This window comes from Cydia strobilella, chromosome 1, assembly GCF_947568885.1.
Source record: "Cydia strobilella chromosome 1, ilCydStro3.1, whole genome shotgun sequence".
In the NCBI taxonomy this organism is placed as follows: Eukaryota; Metazoa; Arthropoda; class Insecta; order Lepidoptera; family Tortricidae; genus Cydia; species Cydia strobilella.
In genome coordinates, this window is record NC_086041.1 from 17,032,285 (window position 1) to 17,056,075 (window position 23,791).

Genomic DNA, 23,791 nt, shown 5'->3' on the forward strand with positions numbered 1-23,791 from the left:
TTGTCATAGCGATGTGCGATCACTGACTGAAGTAGCCTTGGTTGGTCCCTGTGGCATGACATCATCCAGTTAAGGCATCATGAAGTCATGAGAATCATTGTGCAATCATATTTTGAGATTTGTACGTGACGGACCTTATTGGTTGGAGTACTATACATCTATATTGATTTTGATTTCTACCTATTATTAGTTTTAAAGTAAGGTACCGAAAAAAGACCATTTGTACATATTTGAAAAATGGGGTCCCTTTGTTTGACATTATTATTGAAAGTCATAATGTAATGATGTCATATTATCATTAGTCATAATTCCGAAGCCGTCTACTTTTCAGGATTTTGCTCGGGTTATCCTATAGATAGGTTAGGTTAGGTTTGTTTATGGCAATCCTGAAAAGTTACGCGTTTCTGAGAAAAATCAAATTATGTCTAATGATAATATGACAATCATTACATTATGACTTTCAATAATTGTGTCAAACAATAGTGTTATAGAGATAATATACGTAGGTATCTAACATCGGCATTGCATTGAAAAGGTTATCAATGTATTCCATAGTTATAATAAGGCACATTTCCCAAAACAATAAAGCTTTCATTTTCATTACTTGTCCTTGTACTACTTGTACGCGTTTTCTTCCTAAACCATAAACATTTTCGGATTGTTTTAAAACTTATAAATCTTATAATTATTACCTATGTATATTCTTCCTAAAATCCTGTAATTTAATAACTATTTTTTCCTTTTTTTAGTTTTGGGTTAGGTACTTATAGATTTTATTCAAGCTGCTGTAGTATTGTCATTAGGGTTCCGTACCCAAAGGGTAAAAACGGGACCCTATTACTAAGACTCCGCTGTCCGTCCGTCCGTTTGTCACCAGGCTGTATCTCATAAACCGTGAGACAGTTGAAATTTTCACAGATGATGTATTTCTGTGGCCGCTATAACAACAGAATAAAATAAATATTTAAGTGGGGCTACCATACAAATAACGTGATTTTTTTGCCGTTTTTTGCGTAATGGTACGGAACCCTTCGTGCGCGAGTCCGACTCGCACTTGGCCGGTTTTAAGTTAGGTACTGCGTCTAAAAATGTAGGTACCTACCTACTCAGTTGGGTAATGCCAAGCTCAAATAATCATAAATATTTTTAATAAGTATTTTACCTTATTATAGTTCGTTTTCAGTCTATTTCAGTCGCTGTATTTTATATTTATTTGTTTAAATGCAAAAAAGAAATTCACCTTAACAGCAAGAGTGCATTCACCCAATGCCTACTTCAATGAAAGGAAATTGTGCTAAAAATAGAGTTGTATCAAAACAATTATAAGACGTTCAAGTCCCATCTATTTATATTCACTTTAAAACAAGTGGGGAAAAACGCATTTTATCCACTAGTGGGAAAGTAATTTGACCTTGGATGGAGCGTGTTTAAGTAGCTTTTGACAGATAACAAAACGTAAAACGCTCATAATAATGGTTTGTTCGATATTAATTATCATTAAATAAATGGTTTGAGTATTTAATAAAAAATACAAAATTTAGCTTTATTTAATTATTTTAAGTCATAAACCTTAAAATTCCATAAAAACCTTTGTTCTTTCATAATGATGTTGATCATAATTCTAAACGCACAAGTTAAGCCGATGCAATTTCAAAACGCATCATTGACATTTCAGAAATGTCAACATTGTCAACAAAAATTTTACTTAAAAACTTCTCACGTAAAAGTCCAGAATTTCCAGTTTTTTGTTATAATATCGTAAAAAAATGAGTGATTCCAGTTGATGAAGATGATCTAACGCCTGTGGATGTTGCACTTTCCTCGCTATAGTGAGGGGAAAAGTTTTGTGTTACACACGGGTGCAAATGTATTTTACTTCTCGTGTGTTAAAACACTCGCTACGCTCAGGATTCTATTTTAGAACCACTCGCTTTGCTCGTGGTTCAACTAAAGAATCCTTTCGCTTGCTCGTGTTTCGATTCCACACTCGCGGGTAAAATACAACTTTGCACCCTTGTATAACAAATAACTATTTCATCAATGAATGATCGTATCGTATCGTATCATGTGTTTTAATTAAACTACTAAAGAAAACGTTTCATATTAATTTCCTTCCCTATAGTTATTAAATTTCTTCCATTATTTTATTTATTTTGTAGTAACATCGAAAATATATATTTTCAAGGTCGGTATATACGACATCCGATATAGACTACAAGCGACCTATCCACTAATTGAAACGGAAATGATTCAGTGGTGTGGTGTCGCAATGTAGACGGATAACCTAACAGCTGTTAACTTTGTAGACCGTGCAACAAGTGGCTAGGGGATTCCCCTACCATAGGCCGTTAAAACTGATGTCGGGGTCACGATTTACCAAGTAAATATACAAGCTAGACAATGTTGCCGTACTCATAAAAAAAGTTACGCTGTAGGTACGTGGTCACTTCTGGATGAGATCATAGCTCAGGACCGGGGCACCGGAACAAGTGGCGTACTAGAAGAGAGGCCTTTGCTCAGCAGTGGGCGATAAAGGGCTGATATGATAATGATATTTACTTGCATAAATAACAATAAATGAGACTTTCCGACGAAATATAACTAGTTTAAGTAGGAATAATAGACACTTTGTCTGATCCTCCACTTATTACTTAACTTATCATTATCAGAATTCCGATATTAAACTTATTTTGATAATTTTTATACCGAAATAAAAAGTATATAGTATTATGAGTATTAAGGGGCCCACTGACTATCAGTCCGCCGGACGATATCGGCCTGTCAGTTGTTCGGAACTGTCAAATTTTTGTTCTAACTGACCGGCCTATATCGTCCGGCGGACTGATAGTCAGTGGGCCCCTTTAGTGACAAACGCGCGAGCAGTAAAGATACAGATAGATAACAGAGATAGTAAATATTTTATATGTAGTACGTAAGTATTGTATATTGCAAGGCATAGCCCTAGAATACAGTACAGTAGCGGCAAATAATCTATCATATTTTTTCAGATACATTTGCGTATATTTTGTAATAATTTCTTAATAACCGCTCCAGCGATTTCGGTGAAATTTACAATAATAGGGGCGTAAGAAAACGACAATTTGATTAAGGTAGGGTTTATTTTGAAAATAATTAGTTGCCCGAGTTTTCGCGGTAGCCCGGAGGAGGGTACTAAATTGTAATGTAATAATGCGATTTAATTTTTAAACCAGAGGCTAAGAAGGCCGAAAAAACGATCCATCTAGGTTTTATTGTTGGTAAGATTTGATTTTGAGTGTTTATAATATAAAAAATACAATATTTATAAGTTTTATAACATACATACATATATATATATATATATATATATATATATATATATATATAGTCGTGTTGATGATACAATCATTGTTTGCATGATATATATAGTCTAATTTCATGAATTTTCGAGTGAATGCCTGCAAAAAATAGCAGTATGAATAGTATGATAAATTATTTGCCGCTACTGTAGCTATTGGCACTAAAATCAACGATAACGTGATATCACTGATAAATAATTATTCACATATTTAGGTACGAGTAACAATATTATTATGTCACGAATTTGGAATTACATAACTTACCTACGTATGAAACACTATAACATTCATGAATTAGTGTTTATTTATATACCTACATATATTTCTATATAATTTGTGCCTATTTAAATACCTTTCGGTATGCTCTAAATCATTTATAATAATATTTTAATAATATCATTATTCAATTGCTTGATATTAAGCAGGTAAGTGTAACATGACATGGCAATTATACGTATATTTTAATTAAGTAGGTAGCTTCTTCGTAGAGTTGTTAAAAACTTTCAACCCAAAATTAATCCCCGTAGGAGTCGAATATACAACCATCCTTTTTAGTGGAGCTCTACAAAATTTAAAGAATATATATCAAATTCAAAGGACCCATCATCAATGGTTTAGGCTGTGCAATGTCTGTCAGTCAGTATCTAAGTAACACGACTGTTTTATTAATTTAGATTTAAACATGGAGAATTTTAGTTAGTTTACCAGATGACCACAAATATTCATAAGTTACTTACTCAAAAAATAACAAGAAAAATTCGAGTCGGCACCTCGTGTCGGTATCCGAGCATGTAGACGGTTACTCCGTTATAAATTCTAATGAAGTTTTTCACATAATTATATTCTGAATTTTAAATACGAGCAATTGCGCTCGGGTCGGTGACGAAGTGAACATATTATGTACTAGCTGTGCCCGCGGCTCCGCCCGCGTGGAATTCGGTCTGTGTCAGTAAGCTGCTAATTCACCCCTAATTTCTCACACTCTCCCCTGGAGGCGGAACTTAAAGTAAAGTTGACAGATGGATACGCTATAGGATTGTAGTCCAGATAAAATATTTTACAATTAGGTACCGCTAAATTAAACTACACTCCAACTTTTGCCCTTATTCAAAATTAAATTGATTCAGCGGTTTAAGCGTAAAGGGGAATTCAAAAAAGTATTTTTTTCATATTTTTGGGTTTATACTTCGGAATGGTATCATTTTGATATCATAAATGAATTCGGCATCCCTGATTTATTCGAAAACGATACCAAACTTGGCCTAGTAGCTTAAACGATATAGATATCAAAATAAAGTTGAGACCCCCCCCCCCCCCCCCTCTACATATTTACATCACAAATCTTGGTGGCTTGGTGAAATCTTTTGTTCACGCAACGCCGTATTTTATAAATCGAGTGTAGTGACTACCCCCCCCTTTTAGGGGTTGAATTATGATAGCATATAACCTGGCCCGAGGTTTTCTCGAAAGATTAGTAAAGTTTGCATCAAATCCGTTCAGCCGTGATGCGCGGTTAAATAAACAGATAAAAATCTAAAAACTGTTGGAACGTGTTCTGTTATCGATTCTAAGTATCCCAAGCCACTTTTTTTCGAATATCTTACATGTACAGACTTTCGACCTTCTTCCACTTTATTATGTATGTAATGGATTTATTTAGGAAATGCTAATTTAAAAACATCACCTAACAAAAACAAAAAAGGAAATATACAAAAAGAAATTCCCTCGCTGAGATTCGAACCCAGGACCATTAGCTTCCTGAACTCGATTACTGCCATAGGTACTGCCAATACCCGCTAGGCTAAACGGGTTGTCAATTTTAGTTAATGCTATACAACCAGAGCGCTAGTCGTATAAAATAACTTTTGAAAGGGACATTTTTTTGAATGGAGTTATCGTTCAGATTGGTAGGTACCTATAGAGGTCCATTGGTAGGTACCTATAGAGGTCCTGCCTTGGAAACGTCTATTTTGGCATCGTTCAACAATGTGCTGGGTAGTTTGGTCTTTAAGGCCGCAGTCACATAACGGGCTCTCTTTCCATCCCCATTTGTGTCGCATATAATTGCACCTGCCATGACCTGTGCGGATTCTGTTGAGGCGGCCCCAGTATTTCCTCTGCAGCCAGAAGCCCTTCGGCTTCTGAGTAGGGTATGGGTACTTTTTTGGTGACCAGTTGTCATTGTGCCTTTATATAAAGATTCAAGTTCCGCACTCAAAAAATGTTTGACCTCCATACAAACTTTCAACCCCTTTTTTTACCATCTTAAGGGATGAATTTTCAAAAGCGCAGTTACTTTTTTTGTAATCGTCTATTATATGCCCTCCTAAGAAATTTCAAAGCATTTGTATTGGATTCAATCTTTCAACCCCCGTTTAACCCCGTTAGGGGACGAATTTTTGAAGACGCTGTAATCACTTTTCCTGTATTATTATAATATGCCCATATACAAAGTTTCAAGTAAAACGCACTCGAAAAAAACTGACCTTCATACAAACTTTCAACCTCTTTTTCACCACCTTAGGGGATGAATTTTCAAAAACTAAAATTAGTGTTCTTGTATTTTAATAATATATCATTTTATTTTACGAAGTTTTAAATTGCTAGCTTAAAATAAATCTTGAACCCCATACAAACTTACATCCCCTTTTTAACCCCCTTAGGGGTGAAATTTCTCTAATTTTTATAGCCTATAACCTGGCCGTGGATTTTTTCAACAGATAAGTAAAGTTTGCATCGAAATCCGTTTAGCCGTTTTCATTTGATGCGCGGTCAAATAAACAGACAAACAGATAAACAGACAAACAGACAAAATTCTAAAAACTGTTAATTGGAACGTGTTCTGTTATCGATTCTAAGTATCCCCAGCTAATTTTTTTTTTCGAATATCTTCCATGTACAGACTTTCGACCCTCTTCCGCTTTATTATATGTATAGATATTATACAGACTTTAAATAATGTGTAAATATAAACAAAATATAATTCTGCGTACGAATACCTACTGGATTCAAATTCCTTACACGGCTTCTTTACAATTTTGTTTATCTTCCTGATTCCCAGAGGCCCTTATAAAGGCTTCCCAAAATTTAATTTTAACTTTTATTAAATAAGGCAAGGTTCCAAATTCAAAAGCAAAACTTAAGCTTCTGGGACTAAGGAGGATATAATTTCTCTTTGAGATGCCTACGGTGGTGGCCTAGGATTTTAATTAGTTGACTGTAGGAACAGGTAAAAACAAAGGGGAGGTACACGAAAGGCATTTGTTTTCTTCGTGTGTACAGTGTTGTCCTAAGAACAATGCATTTTATTTTGTACATATACCTGCAACATAATCGGTATGGTTTTGTTAAAATGTTTGCATATTTTATTGAAAAGCATGCTCAGTATTACTCATAGTGAAAAAAAAATGTTCACTAAAACAGTGGTGTTAAACTGTCCTGTCTATGCTAAACCATTTCGACGGGCGTTGGGCTATATTATATTATATTATATTAAATTTAGTATGTGTTGTTTAAAGTCGTCAATTGATACATGAGCTTTACAGCTACAGCTACATATTTCAAAGTTAGTTTTGCTTGACAAATAATCGGGTTGGCAACTGTCAAATGTTTGCAATTGCATAAATGGCGGCATCATAGCTTGCCCCTTTCTCTAGTTTTGTATGTACGAAGCCGTATAGCGCTATCTATAATAGCTGTCAAATTCGAAGTACAAATATGGCTTAGACTTTACACATATTATAGAATCAATACTCTTTGCTTGTAATGTTGATTTTATGATTATTATTACAAGGTATACATTTATAAAATCAAATGTTTAAAAGTCATCTGTCAATCACAACCTAAAAGTAGGTACCTAATTGTAGTATTGTAATAACATCAACTCAACAGAAATTATGCAAAACTGAACCCTATGAAGCAAAATTCAAAATCATGTCGGGAAATATATTCCCTTTATAAGGTTATAAAGGCTTATATTTGATTGCACATTGGTTGTCAAGTACGGTTCCACCAATATCTACATAAACTAATTATTTTAGAGATATAAATTAAATAAGTAATAAAAACTCACTTCAAGATCATTTCTGGCGTGATTCAGCTTTTCAAGATGCAGTCTCAGTGCGTCCACCGTTGTCACCGCTTCGTCCTTAATATCGTTCTTATCCAACATTGCCTTGATTTTATCCACTAACTGACAGAAGTCTTTCCAAATCTCCAAATCCTGCTCTAACTGAGCCTGTCGACTCTTAGCGGAGTTCAGAGTATTCTTCAATAGTTGATTGTGTTTTTGGTGTTCTTTAGATAGCTCTTCTTGTTCCCCCGCCGCCAACGACGGCCAGATTTTGTCGACAATGTCTTGCATACGTTTTCCTATTAAGTCTTTCATTTCCGGCTCCGAAGCGTTAAAGAATGACTTGTGTTCTTCTAAATCTGATTCAATATTCTCGAAATCAGTACCGTTTTTGCCCATATCTAGACGAATAGCTGCTTCGTTTATCCAGATGTTTAGTTTCTCGACCAATTGTAAATATTGTTGCCTATATTTCTTGTTATCTTGAAGATATTTCTCACGGTTGGCCAACTCAGCAGGTAACGATGTTTTCAAAGAGTTTGCTTCTGATACCATTTCTAATAATGAACCAGGGATGCCGTCGTCGGTTTTGGTGATGTCAGTAATTTTAGTGAGCTTGTCCAGGTAAGTTTGGATATTCTTTGCTAGATTGACGTGTTCTGCAAGTTTTTTGTCTACGCTGGCCACGTCTCTGTTAAGTAGAGGTCGTGAATGCACAGCGGCTTCGTTGTCATGAAGCCACTCTAAAATATCAGACAGATCAGATGCCAGTTTCTTGTGCTCGGCAGCTGCTCTTTCGTGTTCTTGCCGCTTCGATTCTACATTCCTTCTCAAAGTTAGCAACTGTTGTTTGAGAGACTGCAAGAGTTCTGTAATATTATTTCTATCAATAACAGTGCCCTCAGCAGCAATTTGTTGGCCTTTATCAGTTGCTGTTGCTAACAAAGCTTCACATCCTTGAATCTTTACAATGATATCGTCATATCGTTTGATCTTGTCTTCCAACGAATCATTCGATCTTTCGATTTCGGACGTGAGATCAGTGTACTTGGCAACAAACTCATTAATTTCTTTGATAAGGGCAAAGAATTGTTCTCGTAACAGTAAAAGTACTTTTAGTTTTGATATTTGATCTTCAATAGTGCCCATCAAATCATTTTGTTGAGTTAAAATGTCCTGTAGGTCGTGTAGATTACCACCTTGTAACTCATTCAACATTGCCTTATTCTTTTTGAGATCACCTAAGATTGACTCATAAGCCTGGATAATTGGTTGCACATCTTCAATTTTGCTTCCAATTGGTTTGTTTAAAGCTTTAAGTTTGTTCTGTATTTCAGCCAAGAATTCCAGAGCTGCAGCAATCTTAGCAGCAATATCTTTGTAATCTTTGATATGTTTGTGTAGAATATTCTTTTTGTCATTAATTATAGCATTAATTCTGGTAAATCTATCTGACAACACGTTTACTTGTTCTTTTAACTGTAATTTATTTGAGTCTGATAGAGTGTCCAAAATATCCTTAGATTTATCCTTGACCTTTCCAATATTCTTTTCAACATCTTCTGCTTCTTTACTGAGTTTCTCGAACTTGGCTAATTGCTCTTCTAATAGTTGTAAGCTTGAAGTTCTAAGTTCAGGAGTTGCTGCTACTTCTGCCTCATTCAGCCAGCTTTGACATTTACCCAATTCAGATTCAAAGTCGTTTCTACCATGCATGAGTTTGTTTAATGCTGCTAATTTATCGTCAATGTCTACCTTAGCAGATGTGTATGATTTATTTAAGTCATCTAAAATTGATTGTAATTTAGCACGATCTTCGGGAGAACAGTCTTTGGATACGGCATTTCCCTGACGCATGACTTCACTCAGTGTGTCATTGTTGAAATCAGACAACTCACCTTGATGTTTTTTATGAACAGCAATCTCTTTTTCTACCTTAGCTGTTTCAAGTGGTACTGGACCACCAAGTTTCTTTATCTCTGCAAGTTTAGCTTTAAGCCAATTTTTAGCTTTTTCTATATCGTTTTCAAGTTTTCTTCTATCTTCGTGGCATGGACCTAGCCTTTCTATTTCTTGTTTAATAAGTGTTGCTAGATGTTTCTGCTTGGAAGATAATTCAGCCAATTCTGATTCTAGTTGTGTCTGTTCGGAAGGTTCCAGATCGGACTGAATGTTGCTGACCTTCTTTTCTAAAGAATCGATTATCGTCTTTTTACCATCGGCCTCTTTCAATAAATTGGCAACGTTCTTTTGTCTCTCTTTGACAGATTTACTTTCAGATCCCAATGGTTCTGGATGTAACATATTGTCAATCTCCTTTTGCATCCAATCATTTTGAGCGTTTACTTCAGTCTTAGTGCCGTCGATAGCCTTATAGGTAATTTCGAGCATTTGGAGCTTACGTTGGATGCGTTTAGCGATGTCATTGTATCTTCTTTCAACAGACTTCATCTGCAAAAAACAATCCCATTAAGTTTCCATTAAAATGAATATTCAAATTGAAATGGTAACCACATTAAATTTATACTTAGTTGAACTGTGGCGGTACTTCCATACAAGCCCAAAAGCCGGGCTTGCCTTAAATGCCTCACCGAAATTACGTAGTGATAAATAAAATCAATATAGATTATTTTTAAACCACGCGCCACAAAAATCCGTATTATTAAGTTCAAGCCACAGCGCTCACCCCGCGGCGCGAACGTGTTGCAAATTTTTGCCGTGGCGTGGCGTGGAGGATATTCTCAGCTATCCTGCTCGCTCTCGTCGGCTTGCAACCGGGCTTGCTTTTTCGTCCCGCTCTAGGCGCTCTAAGCCTACAAACCGCCATAGAACGATGTAACTATTTGTTGGTATGTATAGCAATTTTATAAGTCGATTTAAGCCTGGCTTTTGGTATGAAGTTAGGTGCATTTAAGTTCGCACGAGCGCGCGTTTACTTCAAACTTCAAGTATATTATTATTTAGTCGAGTCGAAAGTAACGAAAGTTCTATTTGTTTAATAATACATATTTAAAGTTTTAAGTTTTGCAAACTATTACAATTTGTTTAAGTGAATTAGTGAATGTGGATTTTTTCATTTGTTGTGGCGTGTTTAAAGGTGTCTAATTCGTTAACAATGGATTAAGTTGTTCCTTGTGCCGGTATGAGATGCGTCCACGTATTACTCAACGAAGGCAAGGCAAAGTAAATAAACTTCGTGGAAAAACGGGATATCATTTCCGCGCCAAAACCAACACAGACATTGCAATTGCTGATATGTTTGTAAAATTCTATCTAGTAATAGTATGCCCTCAGTGCGCTATGATTAGCTCGCCTCGACACGCTAGCAGATGCATTTGAGTCCGAAGAGCAGATAAGGGCAGTTATTACGAGAACATATCTTTCGGCTTGCCCTACTCTAAAACTCTAGGCACGCCACTAAGTTGAACCAGAAAGTAAAACAGTTATGCTGTATGTATGATAAATCTTACCTGCTCCTCAACTTGTTGGCTTTCCAGATTACTAACAATGTTGATAACTTGTGAACCGACCGCTTTGATACCATCAACCTTTTCCTTCCCTGACTTTTCAAACTCAGCTGCAAGTTCCTTCAAAGCGCTTAACTTCTGAAGACAGGGGAGGCCGGAACCTTTGTCTGCTAAGCACATTTTCTTAAGCACCGCGTCGAACCAGTCGTGGATTTCCTGGCATTTGTTGCGGTAATCGTCGATAATGCCTTGATTGTCCTTTTCCCTTGCAATGGCTTTAAGAATCGCATCTTCTAGTTCATCTAGTTCTTCTTCTAGATTAATTTCATCTTCCAAACCTAAAGAAAAAACACAATTGCATTAGTACCTACATACTATTACAGGCATTCGTTGTCTGTATCTAATTAGTTATTATAAATATTATTATATAATAATAACTACATATGTAGTTACGATTAAATTTTACTCTTCCTCAGAAATGAAAAAATCTAAACAACAAAACATTGTTTGCAGAAAATTAAAGATGCGCTCGTTTCGCGAAAGAACCGCTGTTTGAAGCGTTTTTTATTAAGCATGGTTTTCTTTGTTGAAATATTTAGATTCTAAACATCATTAACCTTCAGTTTGTATTTCAGTAAGCAGCCTGTTTCTCTTCTCGCTCAACGACGCCAGCGCATCGTTCATCGCCGCCATATCCTGCTTGGCAGCCTCGGGGCGGAGTTTGGACGGGTTGGCCAGCCAATCGCGGGCCAGCGCCTTGTGCACATTGATCCAATCTTGGATCTCGAGCACCTGCTTCATGGCTTCCTCCATGCCTTGGACGGCATCGCTCAACGTCTCCAGGTGGCTTTGTACCTGGAGATGCGCGTGTGTTAATCACGGTGGATTGAAGGTGAAGTTATGTTGTGTTGTATGTATAGCCAGTGAGTTGCGCGCATTTACCTATATAGAATTTTGTCACCTTATATGTGCAGATTTTTATATTGTTGGAGATTTTTTTACGTTGAAGGTTTGTAGGGCTCCTCATTCTGGGCGGAATAAATACGACATAACAACTTGTCCCGAAAGAATGTGTGTAATTTTGTGTTGTGTTACGTAAATACCATACTTTTTCGTAACTCAGTGGAAGATTTTTTAGGCCATGTACAATCGCGGACATTCCCGGTGAACCACCTTAAGGGCAAAAATCGTTTAAACGTCTTGCAGACGGTCAGGCGATATTATAATAGTGATGACCAGTATCAAGGCACTTAAAAATGTGGGTATTGGAAAAAAAAGGTTAGCTCAGGTAATGTTTATTGCCGTCCATTGACTCTGTGACGACCGGCATTTGCAAACTAAGATGAGGAATAGAAAATTCATCCTAATTGGTTATCTTAATGGGCCTCCCCAACCTTGGCCTCAACAACAACAACTAATAAACTATCCTTACTACCTATTGATTGTCTCATTACCTGTTTCTAGCCTTTCCATTATTAGGATAAATAATCCTAAATGCATCGTAATTAGTTATCTCTATGGGAGGCGGAGTTTAGCTCGCTCGTAAGGATCGAGGTAAAAAAAATCTGAAGTGGTTCACCGGCAATGTCCCCAATTGTACGGTGAAATTGCGTTTATATTGTACAGAAATTTACAGAATAGGGAACTATCTATGCACCAAATTTTATCGAAGCCGACGAAAAAAAATACAACGAAATAGAATCAACAAATGGCGATTGTACCTATATTTGCCGAACGATTTACATGCAAAAAATTTAAATCCGGGAAAACGGGATTTTGTCGCCACTAACTCAATAAAATCACTTAAATTAATCTTTTATCGAAAAGGGGCGTTTGATGTTGTGCGTAAAAACGGATATAATGGAATTATCTTATATTTAACTCTTTAATTGTCTAGGCGCCAAGTAAATTCACAACCTTACAATTTTTGACATTTAATTAATTTTGTTAATATGAATTGCATTAAACTAAAGCAAAGCAGCAAGTGAAGGTTCTTGACTTTCATAATCCTATTATTGTATTAAAATTATATCAATAAAATTATGAAATTCATTTTGGACCATAAAGCGTTACCTTTTGTTCGAAAGCCACAAGCTTTTCGGCGAACTCCGGCTCTTCTACATTCTTTAGTAATTCATCGATACGATTCGGCGCGGATAGATCGGCCACGTGAGTCTATAACAAACCATGCATGACAGACATCGAAACACACGCGCAACACACACGGGCACAAACACGGGTAGTGCAGGTTAGCATAGTGACATTTAGGTAAGATAGAAGATTTCAATGGCATACTTATATAAGGGTGTATTCCTGATTAGTTGTCAATGAAATAAAACTCGCCAGCAACTATATCATTTTCTTGAAATGTTATCGCGTTATTAAGTCGTGCCAAAAATAATCATCTTTCTTACCTAAAGCGTTCAAAGTGTTCAAACACACACATCACGTATATTTAGAATTCAGTATTCAAAATTATCAAATTAATAACTACCACATCAGAATTGGTCAGTAAATAACTTTGAATAGGTACAGAGTATGTTCAGTGACCAGTTCTGCCTATATTGTTGTGAAGATAGACTTATTACAATTACTATATAGGACTCTGATACTATCTACTCACTTAAATGTTCCTAAATCACTGCTACTGCAAAGTTCTTATCCATTAACATAATTAGGCCCGGCAGCCTTCTGAATACTGTTAAGGACAGTTTAGATTGTCCGATAGTCAAAAAATGGAACGCCATGCACATGGACAACAGCCACAACAGGAGTGCTGTTGGGCTGAGTTAGTTATTTAAGTAGTAGTTTTAGTTTAATTTAAGTTATTGTAATATACCTATACCTATGGACTGATGTTCGAAGTAAAAACATTTATTATTATTAATAAATGTATTTATTAATATTATATTATATAATATTAATATGTATTTTGTATTGTTTTGTAAGTGTTTTTATATTTTACTTCTATATACATATTATAAAAAACCTAACGTAAGAAGAAGAATAAATAAAGAGTATATAAATATATTAATATTATTATTATATCAGTGTGACTCTGTGACTAGACTGAGTCAAAACTATTGTTGTTTAATTTAACTATAATATTTTATGCATCCGATTTTCACTGAAAAAGTAAAATGCTACCAGCAAAAATATTTGAAAATGAATGTAATAAATGTCTATTAACAAAGGAAATTTAACATATTATCTTATATCAAAAGTATTAATTTAGGCCACTCCTTGCACGTATGTATAATTCATAGGTTTAAACGTACATAATATATGATTAATGATTACATTACATAGATAAACACGAGAGAAAACATGAGCGAGCAGCACGGAGCGAATGTTACTTACCATTCATTGATAAAATATCCTAATAGGGGATATTACTGCAATGTTCTGCCACCAGGGTGCAGGACTAGCCTTTTTAGTAAACCATAGAGTAATACATACTGTACCTTTAACAAGTTTTTGACATGTTTTCAGAGATAATAAAATATGACATTGATGCATCAAGGCGGTTTGCTTACAGAGGACCTACCGGGAAACGCGAATCCGAAAATTCGCTATCTGCCTCTATCGCTCGAATATGCAAGAGTGCAGAGATGTTAGATAAATAAATTTCTTGTTTCACGATAGACCCTCAGATTATGGCAGTGGCGCCCTGGCGCCCCCTACGCAGAGTTTCGCGTAATGTTCCCTATTCATTATTTTTTCGTTTTAATAGCATACCAGTTTTGACTCAGTAAACCAGGTGCACAAAATACAACATTTCCAACGGAACTTAAGCTAACTACTCTATATGTTACTAAAGAAAAAGTTACAAATTGAGAAGATTGGATATTAAAAGCACTAAAGACACTTGCATGCAATGTTCCATTATTTAAAAAAAAATTCTCTCTAATTAAGACACGCAATATTTCAATAGGACGTGTAACTTTTTCTCAATTAATTTACTAACTACCAAACGTAACAATACTTTACTTTAAATTATTTTTTGGTAAAATATAAACGACCTTACGTCTATTGTTCGTAGTTCTAGTGCTCGTTGGTTCTGTTCTATTTGTAGACCTGGCGAACTTTTGAAGGTGGTGGATCAAACACAGAACACACTTTGCAATGTACTTAAAGTAAAGTATTTAAGTATCCAATTATTTCTCTTAGGCATTTTTCTTGTATGTTAACAATATTGTACTTAATGTAACGCAGAAAAATAGTATCTTGCGAATATTAATGAGACATTCATAAGCAGGCGCAATCAATTACACATGTAAAAAAACTTAGAAACACAAATTGTCATTGCCACAATCAAACATTCAAATACGTAGGTACATGCCTACAAGAACCCTTTGATAATAGCAGGGATTAAACTATTTATACTTGTAGATATATTGCATCAAAATGAATGAGCACATTGGGGAACTCAAAAGCAGACGTATTCATAAATAGTTACGGAAGTACCTAATTTAAAAAGAAGTGAGAACGTTAGAAGCGAGAATGGAACCAGACGCGGCCAGTACCTGGTCGATTAGGTCTTCGAGCCTTGCGCGCACGTGCAGCTCGCGCGGCGGGATGGGCAGCGGCGCCGAGTCGGCGGGCGACGAGGGCCGCGACACGGACGCCGCCGCCGCCGAGCAAGCGGCCACGGCCGCCGACAGCCGGCTCTTCTCCGTCTGGAGGCTGTTGTGCAGAGCCTGCGGTGACAGAAATATAATAAGGAAAGCTGCTATTTGCCCTGGAGCTGATGAAATGGTGTAATACACTGGTAGTGCAGTCAAAATGAGAGGATATACATGTTGTCGTTGGTCCAATCCTGTCTATTTTTTTTTTCAAATTTTTGGTAGGACGCAGTACAAATATCGTTTATATAGTTCTTGACTAACAAGAATTTTCGCAGGACAAGAGACTGAAATGATATATGACTTTTGACTGACTGACTGACTGACTGAATGACTTTTTTTTAAACTTACCCTAGCTTTATCCAGTAAATCGCGGCCATGGGACAGTCCATCGACAGGAACATCCAATTCTGTAATAGCTGGTTCACACTCGTCCAAATTATTTAGAATACTTTCCAAAGTGTCTTCATATTCCTTGAATTTGGCGAGACCTTCTCTAAGACGACGCTCGATCTGCAAAGCGGTCGCCAGCAGTGATTTATGACTGTCATTCACGTTTTTCAACTGTTTCCCAACAGTATCACGAATATTAGGAGTGCTAGCTTCATAACGCTCGATTTGAGCTCGTCCTTTGCCTTCTAAATCGTCAAGCGTCGTGCGATACTTTTGGATGTCGTCTAACAGTACAGCATGCTGGGCTAACTGTTCCTCCGTTTGCTCCCGATTTGCGATGTATAAGGAGTTATGTGCCATTAGCTGGAATGAAATCTGCAGCAACCATTTTTCAGTGTCTTGCAGTGATTGGTGATACTGATTATAGTCCTTAATTTCAGATTCCAATTCTGCCTTGCGTGCTGCGCAAGCGGCTTTTAAAGCGTTGCACTTTTTCTCCAGCTCGGTGACAGATTCTTTAGCTGCAGGTTTCTTAGCCCAGCTGCTTAGTTCTGCAGCTTCACTTTTTAGTCTTTCAAGTTCGGGCTTCTTGTTATTGATTTCATCCTCGATATGCTTATATTTTTCTAGTAAAGTCTTCATTTCACCAAGCTCGCCACCTGTAGGCGGAACTTTATCTAAGTTTTGTTGAGTTTCATTAATCCATTGATTCATTCTTTTATTGGATTCCTCGAAGTCCTCCCATTTGCCAATAGCAGCCTTAAGCTGAGCCGTGATAGAGTTCAAATCTATCTTCAACTGATCCCAGCTCTCTTGCAGGACTTTGACATCATTGCGGAGACCGTCTTGTTCTTCAGGTGGGGTGTTGTTCAGCGCTTTCTTGAATGCTTCTTGTAACACGACTAGAAGGTGGTGTCCTTCAGTCATACGGTTATTTACAAGTTTGACAGTTTCCAATTTATCTTTAGTGGTATCGATGTCACCAACACCAATAGAATCATGTACGGTTCCATGTGCAGTTTCCAACCACTGCTGCAATTCGTCTTTAGCCTTAATGAATTCCGTATGGTCTGACAAGTTCTTCTCGCCATTTGAAACTAGACTTTGTATTTTGGTCAACAGAGTTGTGTAGTCAGTCTGCAGGTTTACGGTCTTGTCACGAACCCAAGCGCATGCGCTGAGCTCCATGAGATTTTCGCACCTATCGTTAAGTTCTTCCAAAACATGTTTATGTCCTAAAGCTTCTGCCAGAAGTTCCTGTAAAAAACATTGATCAATATTGTATACCTTGTAAAATTATATTTTATAAAATATTGTTCAACTTGTATTACTCACTCGGCACTTATCAAGATGTTCAGGAGTGATCTTGTCAATCTTTTGAACTGATTTAAGTTTATCATCGAACTCTGTCACCCACTTGCTCATCTTATCGGAAGTCTCCAAGTAATCTGACCACGCAGACAGACACTTTTCCAGTAACTTCTTAGTGTCTTTGCAAATCTGCTGCAAGTTCTCCCATTCGATCTTTAATTGTTTAATTTCCTGATCGATGTTATCTTTGCCCTCGTTTCCAGTAGTTTTCAGTACAGCATCACTAAGTTCGACTGCTTTCTTGAGAAGGGCTTCCCCTTTAGGTAAGAATCCAATGATTCTGTTAACGTTTTGTAGTTTCTCCTGTACTTCTTCCTTTTCTCCGTGGGAGTCAGAGCATTGTTGAATTTCAATTTTGCAGTTACGTATCCAATCGTAGAAGTTGTCGTATGATTCTTTGTATTGAATGTGGGAGTTGACATAGTCGTCTAATTTCTGCAAATAAAAATTAAGAAGATAGTAAATTTTATAAGTTGAAATATATAATTGATTCATTATTGATAGACTTAATATTTAAGAAGTTAAATACTTACAGAAATCATATCGTTAACTGTCTTCTTTATGTCTTTGTAACGCTTTAAAGTATCGTCGATTTCTTTGGATTTCAGTGACGCATCCTCTTGCAGCTTTTCTTTTAACCTCATCACCAAATCGCTATGAGACTCTATGTCTCGGTTGAATGTCTTGAATTTTTCTAGTTTTGCTTTCTTTTCTGACAAATCATTGAGAAGTGAATCATCTGATTGTATTTTTTGGTCAATACCGTCTAGCCATTCTACTAGCAACTTGTGAATCTAAAAAAAAGAATGTTATGAATTTTTATTACTTTTGTCAACTTGTATTTGTCATAAAGCCATGAATCTATAATTACCTTGGATATATCATCAAACTGGGCTGCTCTGCTTGTCAACTTGTTCCTCACATCTTGAAGATCATTGATAAGCTTATCAAATTCTTGTTTCAAATTGTCAGTATCTTCTTGAATCTTGGCCGCACCAGCCTGTTCAGTGTTCATCATGACTTTCTCCTTTAACTCAAGAAGGTACCTCAACTTGTTTTGACCCTGTTCCAGAGACTGGCGTAAAAGTTTTACAGTGTTAAGTTTGCTGTTAACCTCACTCAACGTGTGCGGTATTTCAGCGCATTGGTTGAGTTTTTCTCTGGTTCTGTCTAGCCAATCTTGACATTCACCATAAAGCGCATTATGTTGTTGATGTTCCTGTAAAATTTATAGCAAGTTATTATATTATATGCACTCGACTTGTTCATGAACATCAATGGGTTACTGATAGCTATAAATTGTAGACTGAATTCAACAATCAATCACTCTTTGATGAATATGCACGAAATATCCAACTCAGTTTACTATTTACCTGGTAATGTACTTCAAGTCGCTTCATCACTTCCTTTGCAAGTGATAGTAAGGCGTTGTACTTGGTGGTAAGCTGGGTGATGCCATTGGAGACCCTAGTGTCTGAACACGTCTCCAACAAGGTTTGAGCGCGCACGTTCAGCTTATCCAACTCAATTTGCCAGTCGAATAGTGTTTGAAGGTGCCCCTACAAAATGAATAATACGGTAATTAACAACAATTCCTTTGTTTATATGAATAGCAGTAAGTGACATGACGACATAGAGTCATTATTACCTGGAACTCTTCAAGAACAACTTTCTTCTGTTCCAGGCTGTTCTGCAGTTTATTGAACGATTGTACTAATTTCTCAGTCTTTGATAACCAGTCTAAGGCTTCCTTGTACTGCTCTTCGTATTCTGTCCATTTCACGATACCTCCTTCTATTAATGCTTTGGTATTATTTAGCTGTTCACTGAAATATAGAATTATACCATTTTATTTGGTTTGTAATGACAAATAAAAATGCTTAAAAATAAAATAATGAGAAAGTACTGGATGCGCAAATCTGAGAGAGGAGTAATAATGTTCTTACATAATGGTAGTGATAAGACGACGTGCGACGTAAAGTAAATATACATTTAACAGAGTAACACTTACACATATGTATCGTATTCTTCCTGCATTAGCGCCACTTCTTCTTCTATTTCCTCTCTGTCTTCATCATCAGCTAGCCCACAAGATATCTCACCCTGCTCTAGAGCTTTCTGCAGTTTGGCCTGGCCTTCAGGCAGCTCGCTTTCCAATACTTTGAGTTGCGATATCTTGCTGCTTAATGATTCCTTATCTCCGGTAGCATCAGAACACTTTCCTAACCTTTCCTTGGCAGCTCTAATCCATTGGACAAAGTCTGTACCAGCATCGATAAAAGCTTGATGTTGTTCGACAGTCTCTTTCTGTTTTTCATATAAGTCTTTAGCTTGTTTGGTAAGCGTTTCATACTTGCTGGTTATCTCAGAGGCCGGAGCCTGTTGCATAAGTTCCGAAGCCTTAGAAGTTACGGACTGAATCATGGGCTCAAACGAAACGATATCTTGAACAATATTGTTTGTTTGACGAAGCGTGGCTTTTCTTTCGCCGATACTAAGCCCAGCCGTAAGACCTGCAAGACGGTCTTGACCTTTCTTGGACTTGGCGACTTTTTGTTCACACACTTCTTGTAATTTAGCTTCCCTGTCGGAAATCCATTGCTGCAGTTGAGAATAGCTGGAACTGTAGTCAGCCCACTGGAGCATTGCAGTCTCGAGGTGAACTTTAGCTGTAGTCATTTTCTTAACAAGACGGTCCCACTCATTTTGAAGTTCTTTTAATTGTGTATTGATCTTGTCTTTACCATCGGATCTTGTGTTACGTAACACCTTTTCTCCGCTGTTTACAGTTGCATGTACTAAATTCTGGCCTTCTTCTCTTCGTTTTAACAGGTCTTCTATTTGTTCTAAGCGTTTCTGCAGAGCGTCTTTACTGCTGTTGCTACCAGTGTCACTTCCGCTTCGTGTGATTTCCCAAGCATCGTCAATCCATGTTTTGGTCTTGACATAATTATCGTCATAGTTTTGATGTTGTTCATAGTTAGTTTCAACTTTCTTGAGTACATCATTTGCCATGTTCACTAATACTTGGTATCTGGAGTTAAGATGTCTCAATTGATTATTAACATAAGTATCTAAATGCGATGATAGTAAGCCTGTAGCAGAAGCATTAAATTTATCGATGTCAGCTTTTCCTTTGTTCAGCTGATCCACAATCGCTTTCACTTCATTCACTTGGGCGCCCTTTTCTTTGGCTGTGCCTAGCAGAGCAAGTTTGTGGTTCTTGATGTGGATTTCCTTCTGCTGCAACCAATCAGACAATCTCTCATATTCGTCCTTGTATTCACGCCACTGATTCACAGTATCTTCCAGTTGACTCTTTTGTCGTTTAATTTCATTGAATAAGTCATCGAAGCTTTCTTTCAAAGCTTTCATTTCATTTTTGATTACAGTTTGTCCTTCAGGAGAAGTGCTTGCTAACAATACTTCGCCTGTGTGTTGTAAATGTTCCAACAGTAGCTCCCCTTGAGCTTGTTTATTAATTAAAGCATCTAGAGGGGCAACCGAATTCTCAATCGCTAATTTATCACTTAAAGGCTTAGATTTCAATGATGGAACCTTTTCTCTTGCTCTACTCAGCCACTGGATCAACTCGTCGTGTGCTTCCTTATACAACCTATGATCTTTATAGTGTTCTTCTCTATCTGCTAACAGTTTCTTGATTTTATCATACAAAGTGTCAAACTTGTTAAGTGTCTCTTGAGCTTTAGACGCTACCTGATTTTGTTGACCACTAGCCAGCATTTCGGCTGCCTTTGCTTTCAAAGTATCGACTTCAAGACGATCGCATCTTGCTTTTTCTTCAACTTCTTTAAGTTTTTCAAGTTGAACTCTTTTGTCAGACATGGAAGATTCGTATGGTGTCAACTCTGTCAGCATGTTTTCCATCCATGTGTTGCTTTTTTCTATGAGTTGTATTTGTTCTAAGAATCCAGCCCATTTTGTGACCGAATCGTCGAGTAGATTCTTAGTCTCTATCATTCTGGACAAAAGAGCTGACCATTGTTCTTGCAAAGCGACGAGAGAGTTGTTGATAGCCTCATGTCCAGAAGGTGCCGTATTTGCCATAACATTTTGAGCAAGTTCAACCAGGGACTGAACTTTAGTAAAACCTTCGTCCTTGGCAAGTAGAAGGTTTTGAATTAATACTAACTTGGTTTCCAAATCATCCTGAGAGCAAGAGCTCAAGTCAGCACAGAAGTCCAGCTTGTCTCTTAATTCTTCAATCCATTGAGAACATTCTGTAACGTTGCTGGTAAATTCTTGGTGAGTCTTGACGTATTGCTGCCATCTGTTTGTTAGATCTTTCACTTTCTGAGATAACGCTTGATATTTTACAGACAAGTCTGATATTTGTGAACCTCGAGGACCTAGCACACCAGTGTATAGGTTCTGAGCTTTTTCTGTGATATTGTCAATTTCTAGTTCTTTAGCCCTTACCTCTCCTTGCAACTCTTGGAATTTCTTGAATTGGTCTTGTTTCTCGCCTAATGTTGCCTTGAGATCTACAGCGTGAATTTGCGTATCTGTATTTCTTATCCAGGCCAAGCACTGGTCTTTCATGTTTTCATATTCATTCCATTGTTGTATCTTATTCTCCAAGGCCTCTATTGTTTTTGAAATGAAAGACACAAGACCTTCCCATTCTTGGTGAGAAGCGTCAATTTGATTTCTTATATTCGCCTGACCATTGCTTATCGTTCCAGGTAAGACTTTTTCACCTAGGCTGCGTATTTTATCTATACGGTTTTTCTCTTCAGGTAAAGTATGCTGCAATGATTTGAGCTTCTCGCAATTGCTGCTCAAAGCAACGCGTTCAAGATTGACGTCACCCCAAAGCTGGACGGTGTTGTGGGTGGCTTCTACCCATTCTTGCAAATCCATTACCGCCTTGGTATATTGCTGGTGATTGTTTACAATAGCTTCATACTGTTCTACGAAAAACTTTGCTCTGGCAAGAATAGCGTTATGCCGTTGTTGAAGCATACCTATTTCTTTTGTAATGTCTTTAGTTACGTCGGGCAGACTCTGTGCCCTTGCTTCTAAGTTTGCAATATCTTGCTGATGTGCGATAGCGTCTTGAAGACATGTCCTATATACGTTAAGTTTATTTCTTTTCTCATCCAACGTAGATTTGAGTTCAATTTCTTTCGGTAGATTTTTCTCAGCGGCACTGAGCCATTGTTGCACAGTTTTCAGATTTTCTTCAAACGATGACCACTTGTTTAACTCAGAATCTAAGTCTCGTTCCGCTTTTGTAATACTGTCATACAAATTATCAATAGCCTGTTGAATGTCTTGAATCTGCTGTTCTATCAATTCTTTGCCCTCTGGTGAAGTAGAAGGATATAGTTTCTCTCCTAACTCAAAGGTGTTATTGACTAGTAGAGTAGCATTGCGACGTTGGCTTAGTAAGTCGTTTAGGCTTTCGCGTTTAGCTTTGATACCTTCAGGAGTGTTGGATAGATTTTTGTTACACTCTTCAAATGAATATTGTGCTGTTTTTATCCAATCCGTGCATTGGTTATACTTTTCTTGATAAGCATTATGGTCGTTAACGGCTTGTTCACATTTCTTAACCAATTCTTTCGCAGTTGATTGCACTGATTGGAATCGTGATGTCATTTGTTGCAAGTTCATAGTAATTCTAGTATCATTGCAGTTTTCTATTAAATCACTAAACTCGTCAGATAACTTGTCAACATCGTTTTCTGTTTTCTTTAGATTTGCTAAAATAGCCTGAAAACAAACATAATTATGAAATATGTGTCACTGTAGTTTAGTGGTTAGAGTTATACTACAACTACGACAACTACTATTAGTACCCGCCAAATAATATTTATTTTATAGTTACATATATAAAATATAAATATTATGTAAAAGAATGTTGTCACGTGTAGTCAACGATTACCACGGCCTTTTACAATTAGTAAATTGCAATTAAACAAAAAAATACTGCATAACTGAGTGATTGACATACATCCGCTAATTAAAATGCTAATTAAAAATCTTTAGTGTTAGATGTATGCCCCTGATTTTTTTTGCGCTCGTGCTTCAAGTACCAAGATATTGAAAATATGTCAAATGGCAACAACGTCGATTTTTATCCCTCAGATTATTATACATACTCAGTTAAGCAATATGTATATAATTCGTGTTCTACACACGATTTTATTTAGAATTTTTAGACATTCCTGCCGTGATTTTGTTACAGAATCATAACAAGCTCAAGGTCTTGGTTACTTTCTTAAGTCTAAGCTTATTATAACCCTGTTTGTTGGTGATTACTCATTTTAAGTAGCGAAGAGAGGTAACTACATCTTGATAATCCATTAAATATAACCCATTGTTAGACTGTGTAGTTAGATCTACTGAAAATTAGACTAAATCCTACAGTGCTTTAATTTCATTTCGAACTCTTACTTGGTCCAACGCTTCGCCCAACGAAGCGACTGCGCTCAAATCAGTTTCATGGTTATCAATCGCTTTACATAAGTCCTGTTCAAAATTTAATATTAAAATCAA

The 23,791-nt window shown here is 36.8% G+C and overlaps 1 protein-coding gene across 9 annotated transcripts in view; it reads right to left on the reverse strand.

Moving 5' to 3' along the window:
- The window catches only part of LOC134745501 (muscle-specific protein 300 kDa), a 298,426-nt gene that overhangs the window by 101,361 nt on the left and 173,274 nt on the right, over nucleotides 1-23,791 (reverse strand). For 6 of the 9 annotated variants that reach the window (XM_063679556.1, XM_063679613.1, XM_063679564.1 and 3 more), the window contains 13 exons: nucleotides 23,690-23,764; nucleotides 19,278-23,005; nucleotides 18,915-19,092; nucleotides 18,640-18,825; nucleotides 18,138-18,485; nucleotides 17,800-18,060; nucleotides 17,231-17,701; nucleotides 15,854-17,152; nucleotides 15,404-15,577; nucleotides 12,951-13,052; nucleotides 11,495-11,732; nucleotides 10,881-11,215; nucleotides 7,411-9,861 (listed from right to left, as the gene is read on the reverse strand). In XM_063679556.1, coding sequence (XP_063535626.1) covers nucleotides 7,411-9,861; nucleotides 10,881-11,215; nucleotides 11,495-11,732; nucleotides 12,951-13,052; nucleotides 15,404-15,577; nucleotides 15,854-17,152; nucleotides 17,231-17,701; nucleotides 17,800-18,060; nucleotides 18,138-18,485; nucleotides 18,640-18,825; nucleotides 18,915-19,092; nucleotides 19,278-23,005; nucleotides 23,690-23,764 — 9,846 coding nt within the window. The remainder of the gene's footprint in view (nucleotides 1-7,410; nucleotides 9,862-10,880; nucleotides 11,216-11,494; nucleotides 11,733-12,950; nucleotides 13,053-15,403; nucleotides 15,578-15,853; nucleotides 17,153-17,230; nucleotides 17,702-17,799; nucleotides 18,061-18,137; nucleotides 18,486-18,639; nucleotides 18,826-18,914; nucleotides 19,093-19,277; nucleotides 23,006-23,689; nucleotides 23,765-23,791) is intronic. The other 3 variants (XM_063679589.1, XM_063679597.1, XM_063679605.1) reach the window with 2 other exon arrangements.